Source organism: Pinus tabuliformis, chromosome 2_1 (assembly GCF_031772625.1).
Source record: "Pinus tabuliformis cultivar Carrire ecotype Pingquan chromosome 2_1, CPIR1, whole genome shotgun sequence".
Taxonomy (NCBI): domain Eukaryota; kingdom Viridiplantae; phylum Streptophyta; class Pinopsida; order Pinales; family Pinaceae; genus Pinus; species Pinus tabuliformis.
Window position 1 is genome coordinate 157,284,222 of NC_142299.1, and position 22,198 is coordinate 157,306,419.

General features: G+C 42.4%; 1 protein-coding gene across 2 annotated transcripts in view; it reads left to right on the forward strand.

The window, feature by feature from the left end:
• Positions 1-22,198, forward strand: part of LOC149199210 (F-box protein PP2-A15-like) — a 66,164-nt gene that overhangs the window by 22,173 nt on the left and 21,793 nt on the right. Inside the window, exons 2-3 of one of the 2 annotated variants that reach the window (XM_089402345.1) lie at positions 11,082-11,200; positions 12,240-12,437. In XM_089402345.1, the coding sequence (XP_089258471.1) occupies positions 11,082-11,200; positions 12,240-12,437 (317 nt within the window). The remainder of the gene's footprint in view (positions 1-11,081; positions 11,201-12,239; positions 12,438-22,198) is intronic. The other variant, XM_089402346.1, reaches the window with a different exon arrangement.

The following is a 22,198-nucleotide window of genomic DNA, read 5'->3' on the forward strand; positions in this document are numbered from 1 at the left end:
CAGTAGGTTCATTTCCGTTGTAGGACTTATCTCTCTCCATCATCCTTGTTTCCTCTTGAGTGTATCTAGCCAATAACTCATCAAAACCAGGTATCCTATCATTGTTGAGAATGGTAGTGACAAACATATCCCATGGTCTTGAAAGACCTCCAAGAGCAATGAGAGTGGGTTTCTTTTTAGCAATAACTTCTCCAATAGATAGCAGGTCATTCTTGATTTGAGTTATTCTCATGAAGTAGGATTTGATAGACTCCCGTTTATCCATCTTGATATCCTTCAAGTTCTTGAGAAAGATAATTTGATTTGCATTGTTCACTTTGAACATCCCAACCAAATTATCATACATTAAAGTTCCCGAATCAGAAATATAGGCAACCAACTACTTTTGAATGGAGTCAACCATAATTTTCTTAGCTTTGTCTCATCTTTTCTATACTTCGTTCTAGCAGCAGTAGGTGCATTTGAAGGAGGCTCCACCACTTTTCCCCCACATATTCCAATACTTCTAGGTCCAAAGTCATCTTCCATGCATAATAGTCAGACTTGTCATTGAGCTTATCCTTAGTCTTGAAATAAGATGTAGAGGCCACGGAGACTTGTCCAATATTCTTTGTTCAACATATATCTTAGTGATTGCTTTTCTCTCTTGATTGGGTTTGTCCTCACCTGGGCTCTGATACCATGTTAATTTTGGATAACAATGGTATGTTCTATGCTTGTAACAATTGCTTCAATATCCTTTTGTTAGTCCAATGACAATTTCCACTTTAGTTTCCAATAGGAATCACATAAACCATTAATTCACATTGATAGTAACTATAGATAGAACATGAATAAGAAAATGCAGAAGACAAGCCAAGACAAGAGAACACAAGAATTTGGCTCAAGCGAGGGAAAAACCCCAACCCCAAGATGGGGAAAACCTTTAATCAATCCTTATTATCAATTATCAAATATTCAGCAGAGAGAGAATATCCAATAGAGTACAATGATCAGAGTCAAAGTGTAACTTGACTTTTGCAAATTACCCAAACCTATGTAAATCTGATCAGCTTGATGAAGGACTGCAATTCTGAAAAATGAACAGCAGTCAACTTGCCCTAACCAATCGGCAGTCAATGGTCAAAACATCTCCTTTTGAGCTCGGTCAAAGTCAGTCAAACTAGGCCTTCCTTGCTGGTCAAAATCAGCCCAAAACAATCTTCTAAAGTCCAGTCAAACTCGGTCAAAAGAGAAAGAAAGTTTGCTGTAATTTTCTGTGGTCAAAACAGTAGTCAACTCTGAAGTCAATGTTGGTCAAATTGCCCAGATTTCCTCGATTTTTGTACCAAGCAATGTGGCCTTCCAAGATCAAACTTTTTCTGGTCAAAGTGAGTCAATCAAGGAGAGAAACTCAGTCAAACAAAGTCAGTCTGTCCTGCTTCAGAAAGTCAATGCAGAAAGTCAACGATGTCTCCAAACCCTCGCACATGTGAAGGAGAATACGCTGCCTGTGATCTGTACAAACCAGTCAATGTAGGAGAGAGAAGGAATGATGTGTGTTTAATGTGCCAAATGAGGATGAAGGTCTTCTTTATTTATATGCGTTGGAGGGGGATCAATATGTCCAATTTGACCCCAAGCCGACCTTGACCAAATGTGCTCTTGTGGGCTTGACTTTAGAAACATATTTCTCCTTGTTCAACTTTAGTGATTCCAAGGTCAGTTTTGGTCCTTGCAACTAGGGCCAAATTCCACTTTGGGCAGCTTATTAGCCTATGATGATGTTTGGACAAAATTCCTCGCTAATGAGCTGCCCAAAGTGGAATTTGGCCCTAGTTGCACATTTTTTTTTTTTTTTACAAAATCGGTTACTTGTATATTATAAAAACTTCATGGACTGAGTCCTAGTACATAGATATGATAGATCAAGGCTTTGAGGATCAAAACCGGGTTCACAGACCCTTGTTCCTCATTGCTACAACAACGGTAACTGAAAATAAAGAGGTAACGGCTATATTGCCGGATAAAAGAGCCTGCAAGCCAACAAAATTTGCAGTTCATAATTTCTAAGGGAGTTTCTGGTTTACAGAATCATCAGGGAGGGATTCCTTCTTTGCACTAGCCCTCGTTGAAGCTTCTGCTTGCATACTTTGGGTGAGAGTCCTGATATGCTCTAAAGCTTCTTCAAGATGGGTGCACCGGTCCTTCAAGGCCTCGATTTCTGCCTTTCGTTTCTCAAGCTTCTTCCGTTTTGATCTGCTATCTGCCTGGTAATCCTCTTTGAGATCGTTGAAATGTTTGATGAATCTGTTGATCATGAACGTATGAGTTTTGCAGAGGGTGCAGTCAGAGGAGATGATGTTCTGAAGAGGATTGATGGCGTGCTCCTGAGCTCCTTGCTGGTCCTGTTGGTCCGCCATTTCACCTAGCTGGTGGAGAAGGTCGACTTGCTGAAGGGGCGGAGGGAGGCGAATGCCGGGGGTGAGAGCGAAATAATGGAGGGAAACAGACAGAGAGGAGGGGCGCGGAGCTGCACAGGGAGGGGAGGAAGGAGCGGTATTAAAGGGGAGCAAATAAGGACGAGGGGAAGCGCTGCCACGACCAATAAAACCACAGGTTAGATATAAATTTAAATGAGAGATAAGAGGGCCTGAGTTTACCACAGTCGAAATGCAAGATCCGGGCTCCAGATGACTGAGCTCAGCTTTCTGAAATTGCCTGGGAAGAGAAGAGGCGCTGTCCCGGACCTTAGCAGCACTGAAGGATGAGAATGCGGAGAGGCCCAATCTGCTATAAATAGAGAGAAGGGGGCATCTCTGGTTCGTGAACCGGATCTGAGCATATCGATTCCAGGAATGACTGTGATCCCATGGAGAGATTTTGCAGCGATCGATGAGGATAAGGATATGATAGCCATATGCGTAAAGCCTGAGGATGATGGCTGAAAACGTGTGAGATGCCATGTCATGACTGAAGGAGGTGATACGATCAGTTGCAGGGAGGGGGATTTGGTAAGGGAGAGACCAGTTTGTGCAGTCGAGGAGATTTGACAGAGGGTGAGGGGATTCGGGTGCGGACAGATTCCAAGAAGAATGATGCCTGAGGTGACTCAATTTCTGAGGGGAGAGGGTGGGATGGGATTCTTTAGGGAATTGCCTTGACATAGATAGAATCATTTTCTCTGACTTGGCCTACCTGTCTGCTGGTCGCCTTGTTGGCCTGATCGTCTGCTTCTGTGTTGTTGCACCTTAGAACGTGTTTGAAGGTGACCCCGATCATTTCTCTGATATTGTCCGTAATCCTGGATTTGATGTTATTCAGGGCAGTTTGATTGTAATCCTTCCCCGAGACCATGGCAGCTATAATGATAGCTGAGTCGCCCATTATAAGCAGGTTCTGAAGGCCGAGATTTTTTGCTATGGAGGTTCCCAGGAGAAGGCTATACGCCTCAGCCCTGTTATTGGACATTGTGCCCAATCCCCACTCGTAGGTCACGATAGTATTCCCTTGAGGGTCTTTGATGACTCCTCCTGCACCTGCCTGACCCGGGTTATTTTTTGAGGCCCCATCGAACTGGAGGGAGGGCCTCTTTTGATTTTGGATCCATTCTCTGACTTCCTCATTAGAACCTCTCAGCTTCCAATCAATTTTCTTCTTTCCTGTTCTTGCTGTTTTGTGGTTCCTCGTTTCAAGGCTGAATTTGCCCATCCATTCAATTTCCCTTGGGTCTCCAGATTCTTGGTCTGATTGAATTGTTCCATTCGCCCCAATGGTCTCTGCGATGAGGGCAATTGTTTTTGCAAGAGTGCTGGAGATGTTGGGCTTCTTGTTGTTAAAAATGCTCTTATTTCTGGTATTCCAAATTTGCCAACAGAGGTTTGAAGGGATGCTGTTCCACAATCTTTTAGCCAGGGTCTTGTTTTTTTTTGGGTGAGGATAGGTGTTTCCCCAATTTTTTTGGAGAAGAGAGACCTGATTGGGAAGATCATCAATCGTTAGCGGACTGATGATGAGCTTCCAGCAATTTTGAGCGAAGGGGCATTCGAGGAAGAGATGGTTACTGCTTTCTTCTGCTGCTCTACACAAGCAGCAGATTGAGGGGCCGAGGATGCCTTTCTTCCTTAGATTTTCTGCTGTGAGGAGTTTGCCCTTGAGGAGGGTCCAATTGAAGAATTTGACCTTTGGGAGGCATTCCGGACTCCAAGCCACTTTGTGGAGGTGCCAGTTGTTTGTGGCTGAGGCATTTTGGAGGATTTTGTATCCATCTTTGACCGTGTAGCTGCCACCATTGGGGTCCCAAACATACTTGTCCTCGGACAAACTATTGAGGGGAGCTGAGCCTGAGAGAGATATCTTGAGATCAGTCCACAGGTCCCTTAGATTGTTCGGGAGGGGGAGGTGCTTCCAGCCTAGCCATCTGTTTTGGTCCCAAGAGGAAATGTCATAAAGGGTCTTAAGATTTTTCCTTTCCATCCACAGTTGCAGGGGCCTGAGATTTGGGAGAGCTTCCCTTGCTTCTGAGCCCATTATACGATCAGTCCAGATGTTGATGTCTCTGCCGCTGCCCGGGGCTCTAGAGATACAAATTTTGAAGTGAGGGAGAGTTTTTTTTATGAGTTTCCAGATCGGGGTGCACTGCCTGTCGACAATGGGTTCCAGAAGGATATTGGAGTTGGCCCCATTTAAATATTTCCTTTTAATTACTTCTGTCCACCAGGCTCCTTTTCCATTGAGAATCCTCCATATCAACTTAAAGCCCATAGCCATGTTAGCTAATCTTGGTATTCTTATTCCAAGCCCTCCTTTTTCAAAGGGTAAGATGACCTGATCCCACTTTACAAGACTGAACTTTTTGGATTCCTGCCTTCCTCCCTGCCACAAGAAGCTCCTGATGATTAGTTCCATATGCTTATGAATGCTGGCCGGGGCGAGAGTGGTTGCAAACTGATAAATTGGGAGGGCTGAGAGAATGGCTTTGATGAGAATTGTTCTTCCAGCCAGGTTGAGCCAGGACACCCCCCAGCTCTGAAGCTTCCCTCTCAACTTCTCTATTAGTTTGACCCAGATTTCGGTTTTGACCGACTCCTTAGCTAAGGGCAGTCCCAGATACATGAAGTGGCTCCAGTTCCTTTGAGCAGGGATGTCCAGGATTGTGGAGATTCTATGGATAATCTGCCTGGGAACGTTCCAGGTGTATATCATGCACTTGTTATTATTGAGCTTGCCTCCAGACACTTGAAGGAATAGCTCTAACGTTTTCTTGAACCTTCTTGCCATGAGACTGGAAGCTCCTCCGATTAGTAGGGTGTCATCAGCAAAGAGAGAGTGGTTAATCCCCTTGGTTCCACTCACAATGCTGATACCTGTGATTTCTTTTTTCCTGCGAAGATTTTCCAGGTGAATACTTAGAGATTCGGCCATGATGATGTAGAGGAAAGGGGAAAGCGGGCAGCCTTGTCGCAATCCCCTTGAGCTTCTGAAGAAGTTACTTGGCCTGCCATTTATCAGAGGGGCTGTCCAGGGGAGTGAAATACACTCCATGATCCTGCTGATGAAGGAGGCAGATATCCCAAATTTCCCAAGAACTGCCTTAAGGAATTGATGGTTGACTCTATCGAAGGCGTTCGCCATGTCTAGCTTGATAATCATGCCCTTTTCCTTTCGATTTATACTGCTGTGGATTGCCTCCTGAATGAGAATGACATTGTCCGTTATTTGCCTTCTGGGCACGAAGCCTCCTTGATTCTCAGAGATGAGGGAAGGGAGGAGCTTTTTCAACCTGTTAGCTAAGATTTTGGTGATGATTTTATAGGAGACGTTGCATAAGGAGATTGGGCGAAATCGATCAAAGGATTGGGGATTGGGATCCTTGGGGATGAGGGCTAAGTATGAGGATTTGATACTGTTTCCCATTTTGCATTTTGAGAAGAAATTCTTTACCATTCTAATGAAGTCCTTTTTGATGACTTCCCAATGATTTCTGTAAAATGCCACAGTGAACCCATCTGGGCCCGGAGCCTTATCCTGTGCCATGCTGAAGATTGACCATTCGATTTCCTCTGCCGTGACCTCTTGATCCAGCTCGTTGTTTTGAGCTGCTGATATTTTACTTTCAATTAGACTGAGAAAATCCGCATTATCGATGGGTTGAGGGTCCGCATTTAGGAGTGCGCCGAAGTGTCTGGACGCTGCCTCTTTTATTTCCGCTTGGTCTCTGAGCTCGCTTCCTTCCATCACTATTCTCTCTATCTGATTCCCTGCCCGCCTGAGCTTTAGGCTGTTGTGGAAAAAGGAAGTGTTTTTGTCTCCGGCTTTGAGCCAAAGGCAGCGAGATTTTTGTCTCTGCTCTTCTTCTTCCCTTCTGTTCTGTTTATACAATTCTTTGTACATTTCATTCTCCTTGGCCTGGTCTTCCTCTGTGTACTGTGTTCTCTCTTTTTCCTGGCTCCATTGTTCCAGCTGAACTTGGAGGTCAGTTCTTTTTTTGCTTTCCTCTGCTGCGTGGTTTTTTGCCCATTGCTTTATGACAATCCTGAGAGATTTGAGCTTGGCTTCCCAAATATAGTGAGGTGAGCCAATTACTTCTTTTGCCCATTGCTCCTTGATCATGTTTCTGAATTCTTCTTTGTTGTCCCAAGCCTTGTTGTATTTAAAGGGAAGAGGTCCCATGTTCTTCCCTTTATCTAAAATCAGAGCCACTGGTTTATGATCTGAGATGTATCCTTGTATGATTTTGCTTTGGATATTGGCAAATCTTGCCACTGTTCTTTCTTGAGCGAGGATTCGGTCTAGTCTCTCTTTTATATTGTTGCTGCCAGTTCTTTTATTGCTCCACGTGAATCTCCCATTCTGCGGAGGAATGTCCACTAGATTATGGTTTTGAATTATTTCTTCTAAAGAGTCTCTTGAGGGGTCAGCGTAGAAGCTTCCTCCCAGTTTCTCATCAGCATTCCTTATGAGGTTTAGGTCCCCTCCAATGAAAATGTTCCTTCCCTGTACTGTCGTGAGGTCTGAAGTAATTGATTCCCAACATGCAGCTTTGTCCCTGTAATGATTAGGGGCGTAGATGTTGTATATGGAGTAATCCTCTTTCGAGGCTATGTTCTGCATGTCTGTCCTTATCCACCATCTGTGAGGCTTTTGGTCTTTAAGTTCCCATTTGCTTTTGTTCCATATTGTCCCTATGCCTCCTGAGGCACCAGCTGCACTAATTGCTATACCTGCATAGCTTCTGCTTTTCTTTATGTGGTTTTGAAATTCTTGTTCCGGGATTTTGGTCTCCTGGAGGAGGAGAAGGTCTGGATGTTCAGATTTGAGAAGGTCTCGGACTGCATTTGCTTTTAGGGAGGAGCCCATCCCCCTACAGTTCCAGGAGACCAAAATCATCATTTACCTTGTTTGTTGTTTGCCCCGCTCTTCTCTTTCATTTTTTCTCCGCTTCCTTTGGATTTATCAAGAAATGTGTCCATAGGTTGTTGCGTTCCGGTGGCCATTTCTTTTGCAGCGTTTTCATCCCTGATCTCTTTGTTAGACTTCCTTCCAACTTTCCTAGGGGGATCGGTGGAGGTGTTGTTTTCCTTTGTTTTATTCCTGGTTAGGATTCTCTCCACTGTTGGAGGAGGGGAGGGCTGGGGAGGGGAGATAGGGGAGGGAGTTACAATGGGACCTCTAGGGGAAGGGGGAGGGGATGGGGGGTCCTCTGCGGACAAGGTTTCAAAGGGGTTGGAGGAGGAGGGGAAGGAAGGGGCAGATCCAGAAGGTTGAGAGGTGTGGGAGGGGTTTTCAAGGGGATTCTTTGAGATTGGGCCAGGGGGGGGGTTTGATTTTTTCTTTTTGACGTGCTCCCAAACTTCTTCGGGGGTTTCAACATTGCCTTCAGATACATTTGTTTTAGATTTGCTACATCTATTGGCGAAGTGCCCGTATTCGTGACATACCTTGCACTTGAAGGGTAGCTGCTCGTAGTCCACTTGCTGGATGTGCGTCCACTGATCAACTTTGAGTTTAATCGCTTCCGGCAATCCTTTCCCCAGATCTACTTCAACGCAGATCCGCGCGCATGCATGCATGTTCTCCTTCGGTTCGGATCTGTCAATATATTTACCAACCGCGTTCCCTATGGCTTTGACTGACTCATCCCCCCAGCAATGAAGCGGCAAATGAGGCAGGCGAACCCAGACAGGGACAGCGTTGGGGACATCCATTTCCGGGTCGAAGTCTGGAGTCCATCTGTTTAGGTAAAGTCCACGAGAGTCCATGAAATAAGGGCCGTTCCTGAAGATGAGGTTCCTATCCTCTGTTGATTCAAAGAGAAAGGTGTAGAATCCTCTGCCACAGAACCTGATTGCTATTTTCCCTTGCACTATCGAGTTCCAGTTTCTCTCGACCCATCTCTGGACTGATCGAGGGGAGGGCCACAATCCCGTGAACTGACCGACCAGGCCTCTTTCTGCTAAGGAGACTGCTGCTCTTCTTGGGAGGGAAGGAGGTAGCGATACTTCCGGAATTTCATCTAGCTTCTTGATGAACTTGGAGGCCGTAGGGCGGATTTTTCCCGCAGCATTCTCAGGAATGAGAGAGGCGAAGGATTTTTCAAGGTCTTCAGGGTCCTGGGATGGGGGTTCCATTTCAGGCAATGGGAGAGATCTCAGGCTAACCGGGGAAGGCCCCGGTGCTGGGGGAGGGCAGGAGGCCCAGGAACGAAGGAGGGGGGGATCAGAAGATGGAGGACGCGGGCCTAGCAGCGACGCTGCCAGGCGCAGGGGCGCGGGATCGGTCAGGGCCGCGCGCAGGAGATCAACAGAGCCGCCAGAGGAGGTGGTAGCTACCCTCGGCCCTAGTTGCACATTTTAACATGTGTCGTATTTAATAATAACAAACATAGTGGACGTAGTGCACCTTACAATGAATGACCTCTGCTATTAGTACTTTAATAGGCCTTTTGGCCTCCCATTACACCCCTTGGTAGGATCCCAACAGATTGAGCTTTCTTGTCCAAATTGACATGCATCTTTCACTTTGGTTTGTCATCATCATCAGATGTGACGACTCAAGCTAAAAGTGATTCTCATTGTGGGGTCTTCACAAATAAATGGTACAACTCTATCATTTGACTTACCAGCGCTTAATCCGCACTAATAACTTTTCACCACTGATAAGAATGGAAACATGATAAGGCACCAAAGTCTTTAATTGAACTCCCTTTATAGCTTCTCCTGGTGTGAAACTTTCCTTGGTCAATGCCTTTGTGATGGTTAGTTCGATCTATGGGTTGTGTGATGAGTTGCCATTGTGGTTTTGTGATGAAAATCTTCATCAACACTTTGTTTACTTCTTCGGGTGATGTCTCAACTATTTGAGTTGTCACTTCCTTCCTACCATTGACGTCTTCTCATAAACGTTTAGGTGACTTCTTCTACAACTCTGGCTTTTGATAGTGTGTTTCTTCATGAAATTCAGGTTTTTCTTCTTCAACCTTCCAATTCCAATAACAACATCCACATTCTTCATCTAGCAATGATTTCTCTTACAGGACTCACTTCTCATTCAAGGGTGGAAATGTGCAGATTCATCGGCAGGCTTTAGCCCTTAGGTCAGAGAATAGAGGCTTGCAAGTACTTACCACAGTGCCTACCAAAACATAGAAAATAACATGCATTAAACTTTTGTATTAGACAGGAACAAAAAATGCACAAGGTCTATTGTCCAAGTAATACTCATCTTTATAACAAAAGTATGCAAAATTGATTGCTAACAGGTGATTTATACCCCAGTCATGGGTATTCCTTCACAATTACTACCCTCAAGTTGGACTGTTGATTTGATAAATGGGGTCAAGTTTACAACTCAGGCATGGGGTATTCATAGATCCATAGGCTATATACAGTGGCTTATATCGACAGAATCCCTCTAGCCTCGTGCTAGGACGAAGAGAGTTCTGAGCACAATATATCTGCAGGAAAAAAATCCTGCTGCAACTCACTTTTCCAACCCATCACATATGGTTCTATGCATATTTTCACTTGGTCCTTCACACAGTTTCAGGCCAAACCCTTGTACAGTTCTGGGTTCTTTGATCAAGTCTACAACAGCAAGTTCCTGCAATCATATTTAATTGCCATCCCGTTTTGGATGCAGTTACGGTGTCAAAAGATGAACACATTCACAGGGTTTCAGTCACATTCACTTGAAGTGAAAAGCCATAAGGTTGCAATATTACCCCACCCATGGTAAAAAATAACACTTCGACTCAAGGATTTTACTTCAGGAGGGTTTGGACACCGAAAAAGTCACTTCACTGCCCCATTCTTTTCTCTGGATGGGTATTTATTGAAAATTCAATGCCATTAACGCAGATCTAGCAAGGGGATGATAGTAGATTAATGGCTCACTTCCTCTGAGGAGTGCTTTCCCTATGGAATATCTTTTTCTTTTAGAAGATAGGATAACTATGTCCCAATTCTCCAACCTCATGAAATCAGTAACCCCCTTTCTGTTTTTTCATTTGCAAGAAATTGGATTCGCTTTGGCTTTATTTACATCAAAATCTTTGCCTTTGCCTGAGGTAAATAACATATTCAAAATATTATTTTAATATATATTAGCAGTCTCATCATGGTGCCTTGGTCTTGTGCTCCGATATACAAATATAGAATGCCACTTTATTACATAAAAAATTTATCTTTAGCTTAGCAAGATGTCAAAATTGGGGTTTTACTGTTCCAGTGCAGATGGTAGATTATTCCCAGGTTTGGCAGTGGCCTCAACCATCATTGAGTTCTCACCTTAATTCTGTTATAACTTATCTTCTGTCTTGGGATTTGAAATGAAAAGGATATTTTCTTGTGATTCTGCTTTCCGTAACTGAAATGTTCTTAGTGCATTTTATCTTTTTGAGTTTATCATGATATAAGATTTAATATACAAGTGTTTGCCTTTGATTTCCTTTCAGTATTTCCTGAATATCGATGGTTCTGTAAAAGAATCAAAATACTTGTGTGGTTAAAGTGCTCTTCCATTTACAAATTAAGCAACCAATTTACAAGGCAAGGATAAATAAAGATTTTGTGGGTGAACTTAAATTATGAACTGTTTGACAGGAGGTTTGGCTGGATAGGGCTACAGGAGGAGTCTGCTTTTCAATTTCTGCAAGAGCAATGGCTATCACAGGAATAGATGATCATCGTTACTGGAGATGGATTCCGTATGATGAGTCTAGGTAGGCATCTATTGCTGGAAGTTTCAGAGCATTAATTGGCAATGCAGACTTGTATCAATGTGATATTTTTTGAGTGCATTGCAACCCATAGTTACCTGGTTCATGTTCATGTTCGATTCAGCTATCATGAAATCAGGAAAAATTTGCCATATATATATTTATATTGTTTTTGAATTTAATGGTCAGAATTTCAAATTTATCAGCTATTTTTTGTTTGGCGATTTTTTCTAGAATTTCATATATATATATATATATAAAGTAATATATATTAAATATTATATTTATAGAACATAATATAGTCTATAGATGTAGTTAATGTATTAATATTTTGTTTTTGAATTTTATATATATATATATATCTTTAATGTATAAGTTATTATTAATATAAAATAATATATAATAAATATTATATTTATATAACATAATATAGTCTATAGATGTAGTTAATTAATATAGCTGACAATTTAGTTAAGGTAGCGATTTCAAATTCAATAGCAACTGTCTTAATGTATTCACATTTGGCAGTTTAGAAAATGCAGATGGATGAATTCTCATTTCTCTGCCGGTGAGCAATTAATTTGGTGATTATGCATATATCCAGATGAGAGACGGCATGATGCATCCATACTTGGAATTAGGGCACATTCAACCACACCATCCATAGCCATAGATGGGTCACTGAAGGCACTTTTAAACTGCTGTATATGTAAATAGAGGCCCAAGGGCACATTTCAAAACTTCTGTTTTGACAACCATATAAAAACAGATTCAATATTATTTGTTAAAGAATGGTTAGGTTGATTAGTGATTTTAATGGCTGCACTTCATTGAATTTATATGGACTTTATTTAAATGCAGTGGATTTCAAACTTTATGGATGAGTCTGGTGAAACCAAGCTAAAAAGGAGTAAAGATCAAAATGTCTAATTGTATTGGATTTTTGGTTTTTTTTTTTTTTTTTTTTTTTTTTTTACCAGCACTGCAATGTCATGTGAATTTGAGAATTTGGTTCTGATAGATTATCATGTTGACTTGACAGATTTTGTTACCAAAAGAAATTAAAATGGGGGTTGTTACTGTTCAAACTGTCACCGAGGAGTAAAAGTCATAACCTCAAATGGGAGAGCTTAGAGGCAACTCTCAAGCAAACGACCCGCTGTCATGTTGGTGGTATTGCCCCTCTTTTTAGACTAAGGACATGGGTGATCCTAGTCTTGTGGGGAATCCGTATCATTAAGTGAGCTAAGTTCATTGTAAAGGTTGGAGTAGCCTAGTAGCTCGACTTGTGAATTTGATCAGCATTGATCAGTTTGCCTTATATGAGAAATGAGATATCAAACATGCAAGTTGATCAATACAAGTGCCTCAAATAAATGTCAAACAATGATTGCAATACATATATCCAAATGAAGTGCTTAGTAAGGAAATGTGACTGTTCAGTTAAACCAAATTTGATCAATACCACTGAGTTTCTGAAGAAGATTTCACATGCATTTATCCCAAAGTACTCAATGATGAATCATGGTAAAACAGTAATAAACCATTCACAATGTGTCCGTGAAAGATTATACATATGATGATATGATCTTAAAAGAACATGAGGCTTACAATGTCATCCACATGACCAAGTATGTATCAAAGCAAATTATAAACCATTCATCATTATGCAGAGTTCCAGTATCTGTTCCAAATCAGACCATAAATCAATCACCGATGGCTGTTCTAGATGTGCAAGACTGATCATTAAACAATATATCATAGGTTATTATGCTGTTTATTATGTTCAAGTTTTAATGATTAACCAGATCAAGTGCTTTAGATATCATTCCTTAGGACAGCAACCTCATTTCACATGAAAATAGTAGGGTGTTGTTACATTCCAAGATAAAGGAAACCATGAAATTCAATGAAAGAAATGTCTGTAATCTCAAACTGGATATTTAGATCAGATCCAACTCATTTAAAAGTTTAAAACCATTGAATGGTAACTTGTTTAAAACTTTAAAGCCCTTGGTCTCAGTATTACATTACAAGCAATTTTGATTACCATTAGACAACCTTAAGCTCTGTCTTAGAATGGTTTAGATCACCATATATACCAGCAGTGTCTAAACAATGTTTATCATGACAAATGTTAGACCTTGGCAGTTATTGTTATAACCTAGAACTAGAAGAAATAGTGGTTAACAGTGAACAAAAACTAGAGTTTTGATGTGTTTTAAGTGGTTCCAAGCAAATGTTTTGATTCCCTTAACTCTGTTTTAGGGGATTGAGATTCAGATTAGTGTGATCCTCGAAAAATATTGCAGTACTAGTCTTCTCAAACCATTAACAGTGAACAGTATTCAGAATTAGTTCATTTAGCATTTCTTTGCAAATGATTCTGAGGTTTTAAGCATTGGTTAATTACTTGCTAATGTTTGGATCAGAAATGAGGTGAATGTTGCAGAGTAAAATGTGTTAGTGTGCCAAACCGAGATCAAATCTTTGAAAAGTAGTTACCAGCACTCAGAAATATTACTCAACCACGGAATTAACCAAGGTAAAGCACCTTTAAATTCTTCATTCACTAAATCCATCCATTCATGAGACACCAACCAGTGGATCAACTTGTTATGGCAAAATTTAATGCTAAATTGGTTGCTTAGTAGATAGGATCCATCAATAGCACATCCAAAATGTCAAATCATTAGCATAGAAGATTCATTGATTAGGTTCATTAAACCTCAGTAAATATAACTATGACTATTTTAAAGAAAACATTAGATCTAGATCAATTGTCCAAGTGATGAGTCGATTTTTCAACCTGGAGGGTATTAGCAAATCAACATAAGGTTTGATCTATGAAAAGTGAGATGATTGGCATTCAAAACAAATCCATTCTAGCTAGATGTTCAAGACTTGCGGCCTAGTGAACTTGTAAACAAAATCAATTTAGATTTAATGAATAAAACCCTTGAAACCCTAGATTGCAATAAAAACAAAAATGAAAAGGGAGATTGATTAATTTTTTTGTGGTTGAAGAAGTCAAATAGAGAACACTGGTGCCTACTCTACTTGGGTTTTTTTCCACAGGAAAAATAGCGAACCTTCTATTAAAAATAGATAGTTACAAAGCGTATGCAGAGCATTGCTGATAGACTTGTTTTTCGCCATGATGGGTGAAAAAAGAAGTCTCGACTGATTGTCATTACAATCCAAAGGAGTAGATGCGCACCAGTCTCATCATCCAAGAAAAAGGAGCAAAACGCCTCCACCTGAGAATACACACCTCCCGGGAACTGATTCACGCAGAGAGGATCTGGTAAAAAGCAGAGGCTGAGAGACCAAAGGAAAAGCGCAGCGTACAACGTCCCCAAAGAAAACTCATAGATTAGAGACAAAACAGTGAGGGCTCCCAGCGACCCGGGCCTCCTATTTGAAGGAAAAACAGCCCAGGAGCCCTGAAGAAAAGCTTCATGAAAAAAAAAAAAAAAAAAAGAAACGAACTATGTACATGAAACCTAACAGATTCTGATAAATCAAAACTTAAGCAAAAATGGGCTGTTCGAGCGGACGAATCAACCCATTTTCTTCCTCCAAAACTGTTCAGGACCCCGAGTCTTGATCAACACCCTCTTTGGAAAGACGATCAGCTTCATAATTTCTTTTCCTGTAGATATGGCAGAGAGAAATCTCCGAGAAACGACATTTAAGGCGTGAGACTTCTTTAAGCAGAGGGAGCAGGATGAAATTTCTGCATTGTTGAGTCCCGTTAAACCATTTCACAATGTTCATTGAATCCCTAAAGATCTAGACTTCTCTCACATTCCTAAGGATAAGCCAACACAGTAGGGAGTGTAGGGCTTTCAATTCTGCAAAGTTATTGGAGCCCTGTCCAAGACCGACAGAAGCTTTTACAACCTTATCCTCTGATAAATAAATAATCAAACCAGCGCCACAACGACCATTAATATCTGAGGCACCGTCAAAATAAGCCCACGGCATTGTATATCTGATAAATTCTTGGTGAACAGCTCTGGTAGTAGGAGGATCTAGCGGAACCGAGATACTTTCATAAATAGCAACTCCTTCTGCGGCAAGTCGACCAATCGGGAAAACAGAATCCTTAAAAATAACTTGATTCCTAGCAAGCCAAGTCCTCCAGGTAATGAGAAGTGGAATGGATCTCTCTCTGTCGTTTGTGGCTTCATTCCACCACCTCTGCCAAGCTTCCAAGAGCCCCTGCCCTTCCCATCTGAAAGGAATTTTTAGCAGCCTTAACATTTCGGCCCAAAGGCTAGTATTAAAATGACAAAAAAGGAACAGGTGCTGAGCTAATTCAACACTATCTTTACAGAGGGGGCACCAGCCAGGACCAATCCTACCTCTTCTTTGAAGAAAATCCCAAGTAGGGACTTTCTGGAGCAGAACACACCAGAAGAACAGTCTTGATTTGGCTGGCCCTTTTAACTTCCAAAGCGGTTTAAACCACCAATCCGGATTCTCCCACCCTTTTTGAGACATCATCCATTTATAACCCATCTTTGGGGAATAAAGCCCATTCTGGGCAAAGACCCATCTGAGTTCATCCGGAGAGTCAGAGAGCCTGACTGAGGAGTTGAGAAGGTCCCTTCTGAATAGATCCCATTCCTCCAGCCATTCTTCATCCAAATGCAAGTCTCTTCCCTGAATCCATCCTTGACTCCAAATGGAGGAAGCCCGAGGATCAACCACCTGATTTAAAGTGAAGAGCCCCTTGTCTTTTAACGCCGAAACCAACCCCCGAGAAACAGAGAAAATCTCAGTACAACCTATCCATGGATCTCTACCTAGCCTGATCTGAGTTCCATCCCCCACACTCGAAGCCAAGCCCTTCTCTATAATTTTAACAGAGGCGACCACAACTTTCCAAACTATCGAGGAGTTTTTGGAAGTCTTTTGTGGCAATCTGATCCAATCTAGCGTTGTTAGCGGATCAATATATTTTCTTTTAGAAACAGAAGTCCACAGATTCTCAGAAGAAATGAGCCTCCAGCTGAGCTTTGCTGCTAAAGATTTGGAGAAACAATCAAGATTTTTTCTACCCCAACTCCCCACTCTTTAGGACGAGCCACTTTATCCCAAGCAATCCAAGGGGTAACTTTCTCCGACTTGGACCCCGCCCAAAGGAACCTGCTGCATAATTTGTCAATTGAGGATAAGATTCCTTTGGGAACCCAAGGCAGACTATAGCCCAGTAGATTGGGATTGCCATCAGAACAGATTTTATTAACACGAACCTTCCTGCCCTGGACAGCCACTTGAAACTCTAGTGTTTCAGTTTGGATTCAATTTTTACAAGTATCCATTTCCAATCTTTGATCATGTAATTATCGGGCTTCAGAAAGAACCCTAGGTATTTAAAGCCATCCTCCAGCGATTTGACTTCAAAATTTAGGACCAGCTCCACTCTGCGCACCAGCTCTCTGGACATACTTGTACATGTGAGAGTGGATTTTCTCTCGTTTATGCAGAGACCTGTAGCCTTCAGGAAAAGGTCCAAAATCTTCTTGAGCGTCATACAGTCCTCGAGACTTCCATTGCTGAACAGGATAATGTCATCCATGAAAAGGAGGTGGGTGACCCAAAAGTTTACCGCTACTTCAATGCCTTTGAGAGTCCCCTGTCTTTTAGCGTCCTGGGTCATAAGGCTGATGCCGTCTGCTGCCAGCAAAAACAAAAGAGGAGAGAGCGGGCAGCCTTGACGTAGGCCACGCTCAGGACTAAAAAAACTGGAGGCCGCTCCGTTGATCAGCACGGCTATAGAAGAAGAAGAAACACAGCTCATAACCCATCTCACAAAATCATACCTAAAACCTAGATGTGTTAGCAGAAGCCTGAGATACAGCCAGCTGATTCTGTCATAAGCCTTTGACAGATCGATTTTCACAACGGCTCCTTTTTTTTTCCCAATTTTTAGACTATGAAGAGTTTCTTGCGCCACTCCGACTGCTTCATGAATTTGTCTGCCGTCTAGAAAGCCAAATTGCTCAAGTGAAATATTTCTGGAGAGGACAGGTTTAAGCCTGGAGGCAATAACTTTTGCAATAATTTTGTAAACACAGGTGCACAGTGAAATGGGCTTGAATTCGTCAAAAGAAACCGGGAGATCCGATTTGGGAATGAGGGCTAGAAATGTGGCATTGAAGGGATGATGGATTGTACCTGTACGCCTGGAATCTTCCACAACTGCCACTAGCTCGTCTCCAATGAATTCAAAAAAGTGTTGAAAAAATTCGACAGTCCAGCCATCTGGGCCTGGACTTTTGTCCTTTTGCATTGACTTGAGGATGTCTTCTACCTCCTCCTTAGTAACAGGCGCCATGATAGAATCATTTCCTTCCTCCTCTATGAACCTTGGGAAGAACTGCGCTACTCTTATAACTTCTGCAATAGAAGCTTCCTCTATCGCTTTGTAAAGATTCTTGAAGAAATTGACCCCTAATGAGGCCAGATCTTCAAAAGAACGCGCCTGTTCACCATTGGCTTTCTTCATTTCCCAGATTGTATTTGAATTTTTCCTTCCTTTAGCGTAATTCTGAAAAAACTTGGTGTTATCGTCCCCCGCCTGCAACCAGATCGCTCTACTTTTTAATCGCCAGCTTTCCTCTCTTTGCTGAAGGATTCTCCTCCTTTCCCTCTCCAACTCTTGTAGTCTAGCCCGAGCTTCTACTGTTCCATAGCCGTTACCACCTGGGGCTTCCAGAAGGGCAATCTCAGATTTAACTTTTTCCAGCGTTTCTTCTTCCTTCAGTTTCTTTTGGAGGGCCCATTGTTTAGATGCGACCTTCATGCTTTTTAAATTATCCATAAAATTCTGACTGCGACTCTCATCTTCATTGAAAGCATCTTTCTTCCAAGTGTTATGGAATAGACTGATATAAGTTGCATCTGAGAGCCAAGAGGCATTAAATTTAAAGGGAGTGCCCGGTTTGGTGAAAGCTCCTTTCACTTCCAGGAAGACAAGGAAGTGATCCGATAGACCACCTTCCCCAACCCAATGTCTAAAAGCCTGTAAATTTTCTGCCAGCGATTCACCGAGCAGAAATCGATCAAGTTTCTTCCCAATCCATTCTTCTGCAATTCTTCGATTCCTCCACGTCGGGCGCAGCTTGAGCAGAGGGACATCCACCATGAGAGAAGAGGCCAATTTATTTTGAAAGAAATGAGAAAGGGGATCGGCCCTGGCTCTGACCCCCAAGATTCTGTCACCCCCAACGAAAAATTAAGATCTCCTCCAATTATAAGATTTGGGTGCGACAGAAAAGACTTTGCAAAGAAAGAGTTCCAGAACCTCTCCCGATCCAAGATAGGACCATAGACATTAAGAATATGAAACGGGATGCAGAGTTCATTGGAATATAGTTCCATAGCCAAAACATTTTCCAATCCCCAGGAGGAGATCTCTCGAAGGAACTTCGCGTTATAACCTAGAGCCACCCCTCCCGAATGACCATTCGCATCAATGGCATGGAAGTTCCAGCCCGGAAAGAGCTTAACGAGACATCCTGTAACTTCTTCCCCCTTCCCTAGAGTTTCTTGAATCAGGAGAATGTCAGGTTTGTTGGTCCTGACCAGATCCTTCAGAGCTAGCTTTTTGGGCAAACTAGCTAGACCCCTGCAATTGTAGGATAAGATGATCATTGGGAAACCTCAGGGGGTGTCCGCTTTGCTCTAAGCACCCCTGGCAGAGACATCTGCTTCCCACCAGCAATATCAATGACAACCTTCAACTGTGCCTTCGACAGATTAGATTTCCTTCCTCTTAGCTTCCTCGGGCCTGCTGACACCATGTCCAACTCCAGACCTCCCACAGCAAGCCCTTTCCCCTTTCTGGTGGCCAAAGATCTGAGATTGTAGGGGGGTTCAGGGCTCCAGACACTAGAAGGAATAGATAAGACAGCATCCGTGGGACTAGAAGTCAGCTTTGGAGAGGATGGAATAGTCATAATAACACTGTCTGAGGAGGCTAGGCCCTTCCTCGGGTCCGACAGATCATCCAAGAGCTGCCTGAAGGGGCCAGACTCATCACAGCATGTTTGAGATAAATCAATAGATGAGCATATGGAAAAAGGAGGGGATAGAAGCGGACTAGCCTGGGCCGCCCCTGCCATTTCAGGAACTACTGAGGTTCCCATGAGAGACATCGGAATTGAGATAGCCTTACTTGCTATACACCCAGGCTGTTCCTGTTCAGCTTCCTCCGCTTGTTCCGGACCCAACCCTTGAACTTCTGCCTGAGGATCGCTCTCCTTGATTTGAGCCCCTTCTTTCTGGGTGAACAACCACTGATTTGCCTCCAGATTTTTTCCTTTTCTCCTTTGTCTTCGGTGGCGATGGTGACCTAAAGGATACTCCCGGGCCATATGTCCGTATTTGTGACAGCGATGGCATCTGAAAGGGAGGTTTTCGTAGTCCAGGGTCTGTAGGAACTCTAGACCTCGATACTTCAGGTTCATAGCATCTGCCAGACCTTCTCTGGGATTTAAACTTACTAGGATACGGGCGACACTCCAATCATGAGTTCGAAGATATGATCTATCAATGTCGAGAAACTTCCCTAGAGTATTACCCATTGAAGTGAAGGCCGAGTCAGTCCAGAATTGCATAGGGAGATCCGGTAATTTGACCCAGACTGGTGACTCCACGGTTTTTTCTTTTTGTGCATCAAACAGGGGTGTCCACCTTCTGAATAAGATTGGCCTTTTTCCGAAGCTCCAGTGCTTTTCCAGCACCCATTCTACGTGCTCCTTTTGTCCAAACCGAATGCAAAACCAACCTCTGTCCAGATTCTTGATCTCTTCTGGTTGACCCGGAGCTTCTTTCCATTCTGCTTGCGCCCAGTCCTTGATGAAGTCTACCGAGAACTTTCTACCACGAACTCTGCCGACTAAGAAGGTTTCCGAGGCTTCCATTGCCTGATCTATACGAATATCCACTCCAAAAACGCAGCTAGGCCGCTCCTCCTTTTTTCTGATAGGTTCGTTCTTCTTTCTCTTCCCTCCCACAACCTCCGTCTGAGTTCTTCCCTCTCCTGGATTATTATTTGTAGGAGCATCGACTTCTTCTGCCTCAAGCAGCTCAGTGCACCTTCCAACAGGGTCTCTGTTGTCTTCATCCACCCCCCCAACCGTCCTATTTACCCCAAACTCAGAGGCAGTGGCTAGTCTTCGCGCTTGCTGGATCCTTTTGGGTCCCCTCCTTCCTCTTCACTGGACGAGGACCTCGACAGGCTGGGGAGCAGCCTTTTCAAAATAGGGTTTGATGTAGGGACCCTTTCCTGAGCGCCTTTTTTCGAACCACCTCCTTTCACCTCCTCGTCAAGAAGAACTGAGTCCGCTGCTCTATTTGGAAAGAAGAGTTGCAGATTTTTCTCAGATACTTCATGTCCCCAACAAGCAAGAAGATCTTCTAGGGCCGATTCTATGTCCACTGACTCATGAACCATCTCCTGCTCTACACGACGACCTGGATCCATTCAAAGCTTTGTGATACAGTAAAACGATCCTCCGAGTAGAACCTTGAACCTTCTGACCTGTAAATTAACGTGTATTCTGCCTACTCTACTTGGGTTATGGGGGACACTTGATCCAATCTTGAGTGTTGTTCTTGTTCCTTTTGTGTTTGAAGTCACTAGCACATTCAAGGATTGCTTACTAAGCTTTGAACCTGGATACTTGAGACACTACAAGAATTTGGGGAAGGCTAATTCTATGTGGACTTGGCCTAAGAATTGCAATATGAAACTTAAACTAAGCCAAAGGTAAGTCAATAGAACTCTAAGATATCTATGCTCAATCCAACAAGTTTAAGTCGAGATTCGCAAGAGAAACCCATTTACCTCAATTGCTTTTCTTGATATTCTAGTAACTCCTTTTTTCATATAAATGTGTAATATTGAATACCATCTATATGCTAGCTCTAGAACATATACTCAAGAATTAGACAAATATCACACTAGAAGTTTGGCAAGCAAGTTCTTCCAATTGATTTCCAACCAATACAAATGAGAGAGGAGCCCTCCTTACATAGATAAGGTGCCTTATGAAACCATGGGTGAATACCATACCATGTGCTAGATGCAAAATTGTGAACTAATATAAGGTGCTCTAGCAAAACTATAGGCAAATACAAGGGGCAACCTCAATACCATGTAAAAAAAACCACCAATAGAAGTCATATGGTCCAAATTGTGATGCATCCTCATGAATGAGCTCTAACCACCCACACATGTGGTGAAGAGAGAGAAAATGCATCCTCCTCATGTCTTAACAACCCATGTGTGACTCCAAGAAGTGAGACATCGAGCGACATAAAAGTGATGATAATTTTCCAATAGCAGATTTCATCAACGACAAAACTAACTCAAATTTTGCTTGATTCTATTATAATACCTTTTTCAAGAATCCCACAACCATTCTGCATCTAATGGCCTTGATTTGGTTGAATTTTAGGTACTTTGTGATAAAAAAAAATGCCTTTAAAGTTGGCCACCCTAAAAATGTGCTCTACCCACCTCAACAACCTCTAGAAATGGTCCATGTAGCATATGATGAGGATGTGGAGTCCATGTCATCGCTTAACATATTGTCACAAATCCCAATGTAGTGTCATGGATCTTGAGAAAAATGGCAAATATATCAATGTAAATATATTTGTTTGTAGACTTATACATGGATCCCAAGGTAGTATCATCGGTCCCAATGCAATATCATGAATATTGGAGCAAGAACATGAATCTTGAGGCATGGTACATAGATCCCAAGGGATAGATGCCACCAATGATGCATGTATATAGATTCCAATTCAAGGTGCCTACTTGTAGTCGTGGGTCTAACCCCTTAACAAGTCATTAGGTAGTGCACTTGAATGATTTCCTCTAGCAAATTTGTTTGGTTCTATTATAATCTCGCTTCGAAAATCCCATGACCATTTGCATTTAATGTCCTTGATTTGGTTGAGTTTTGGGTACTTGGT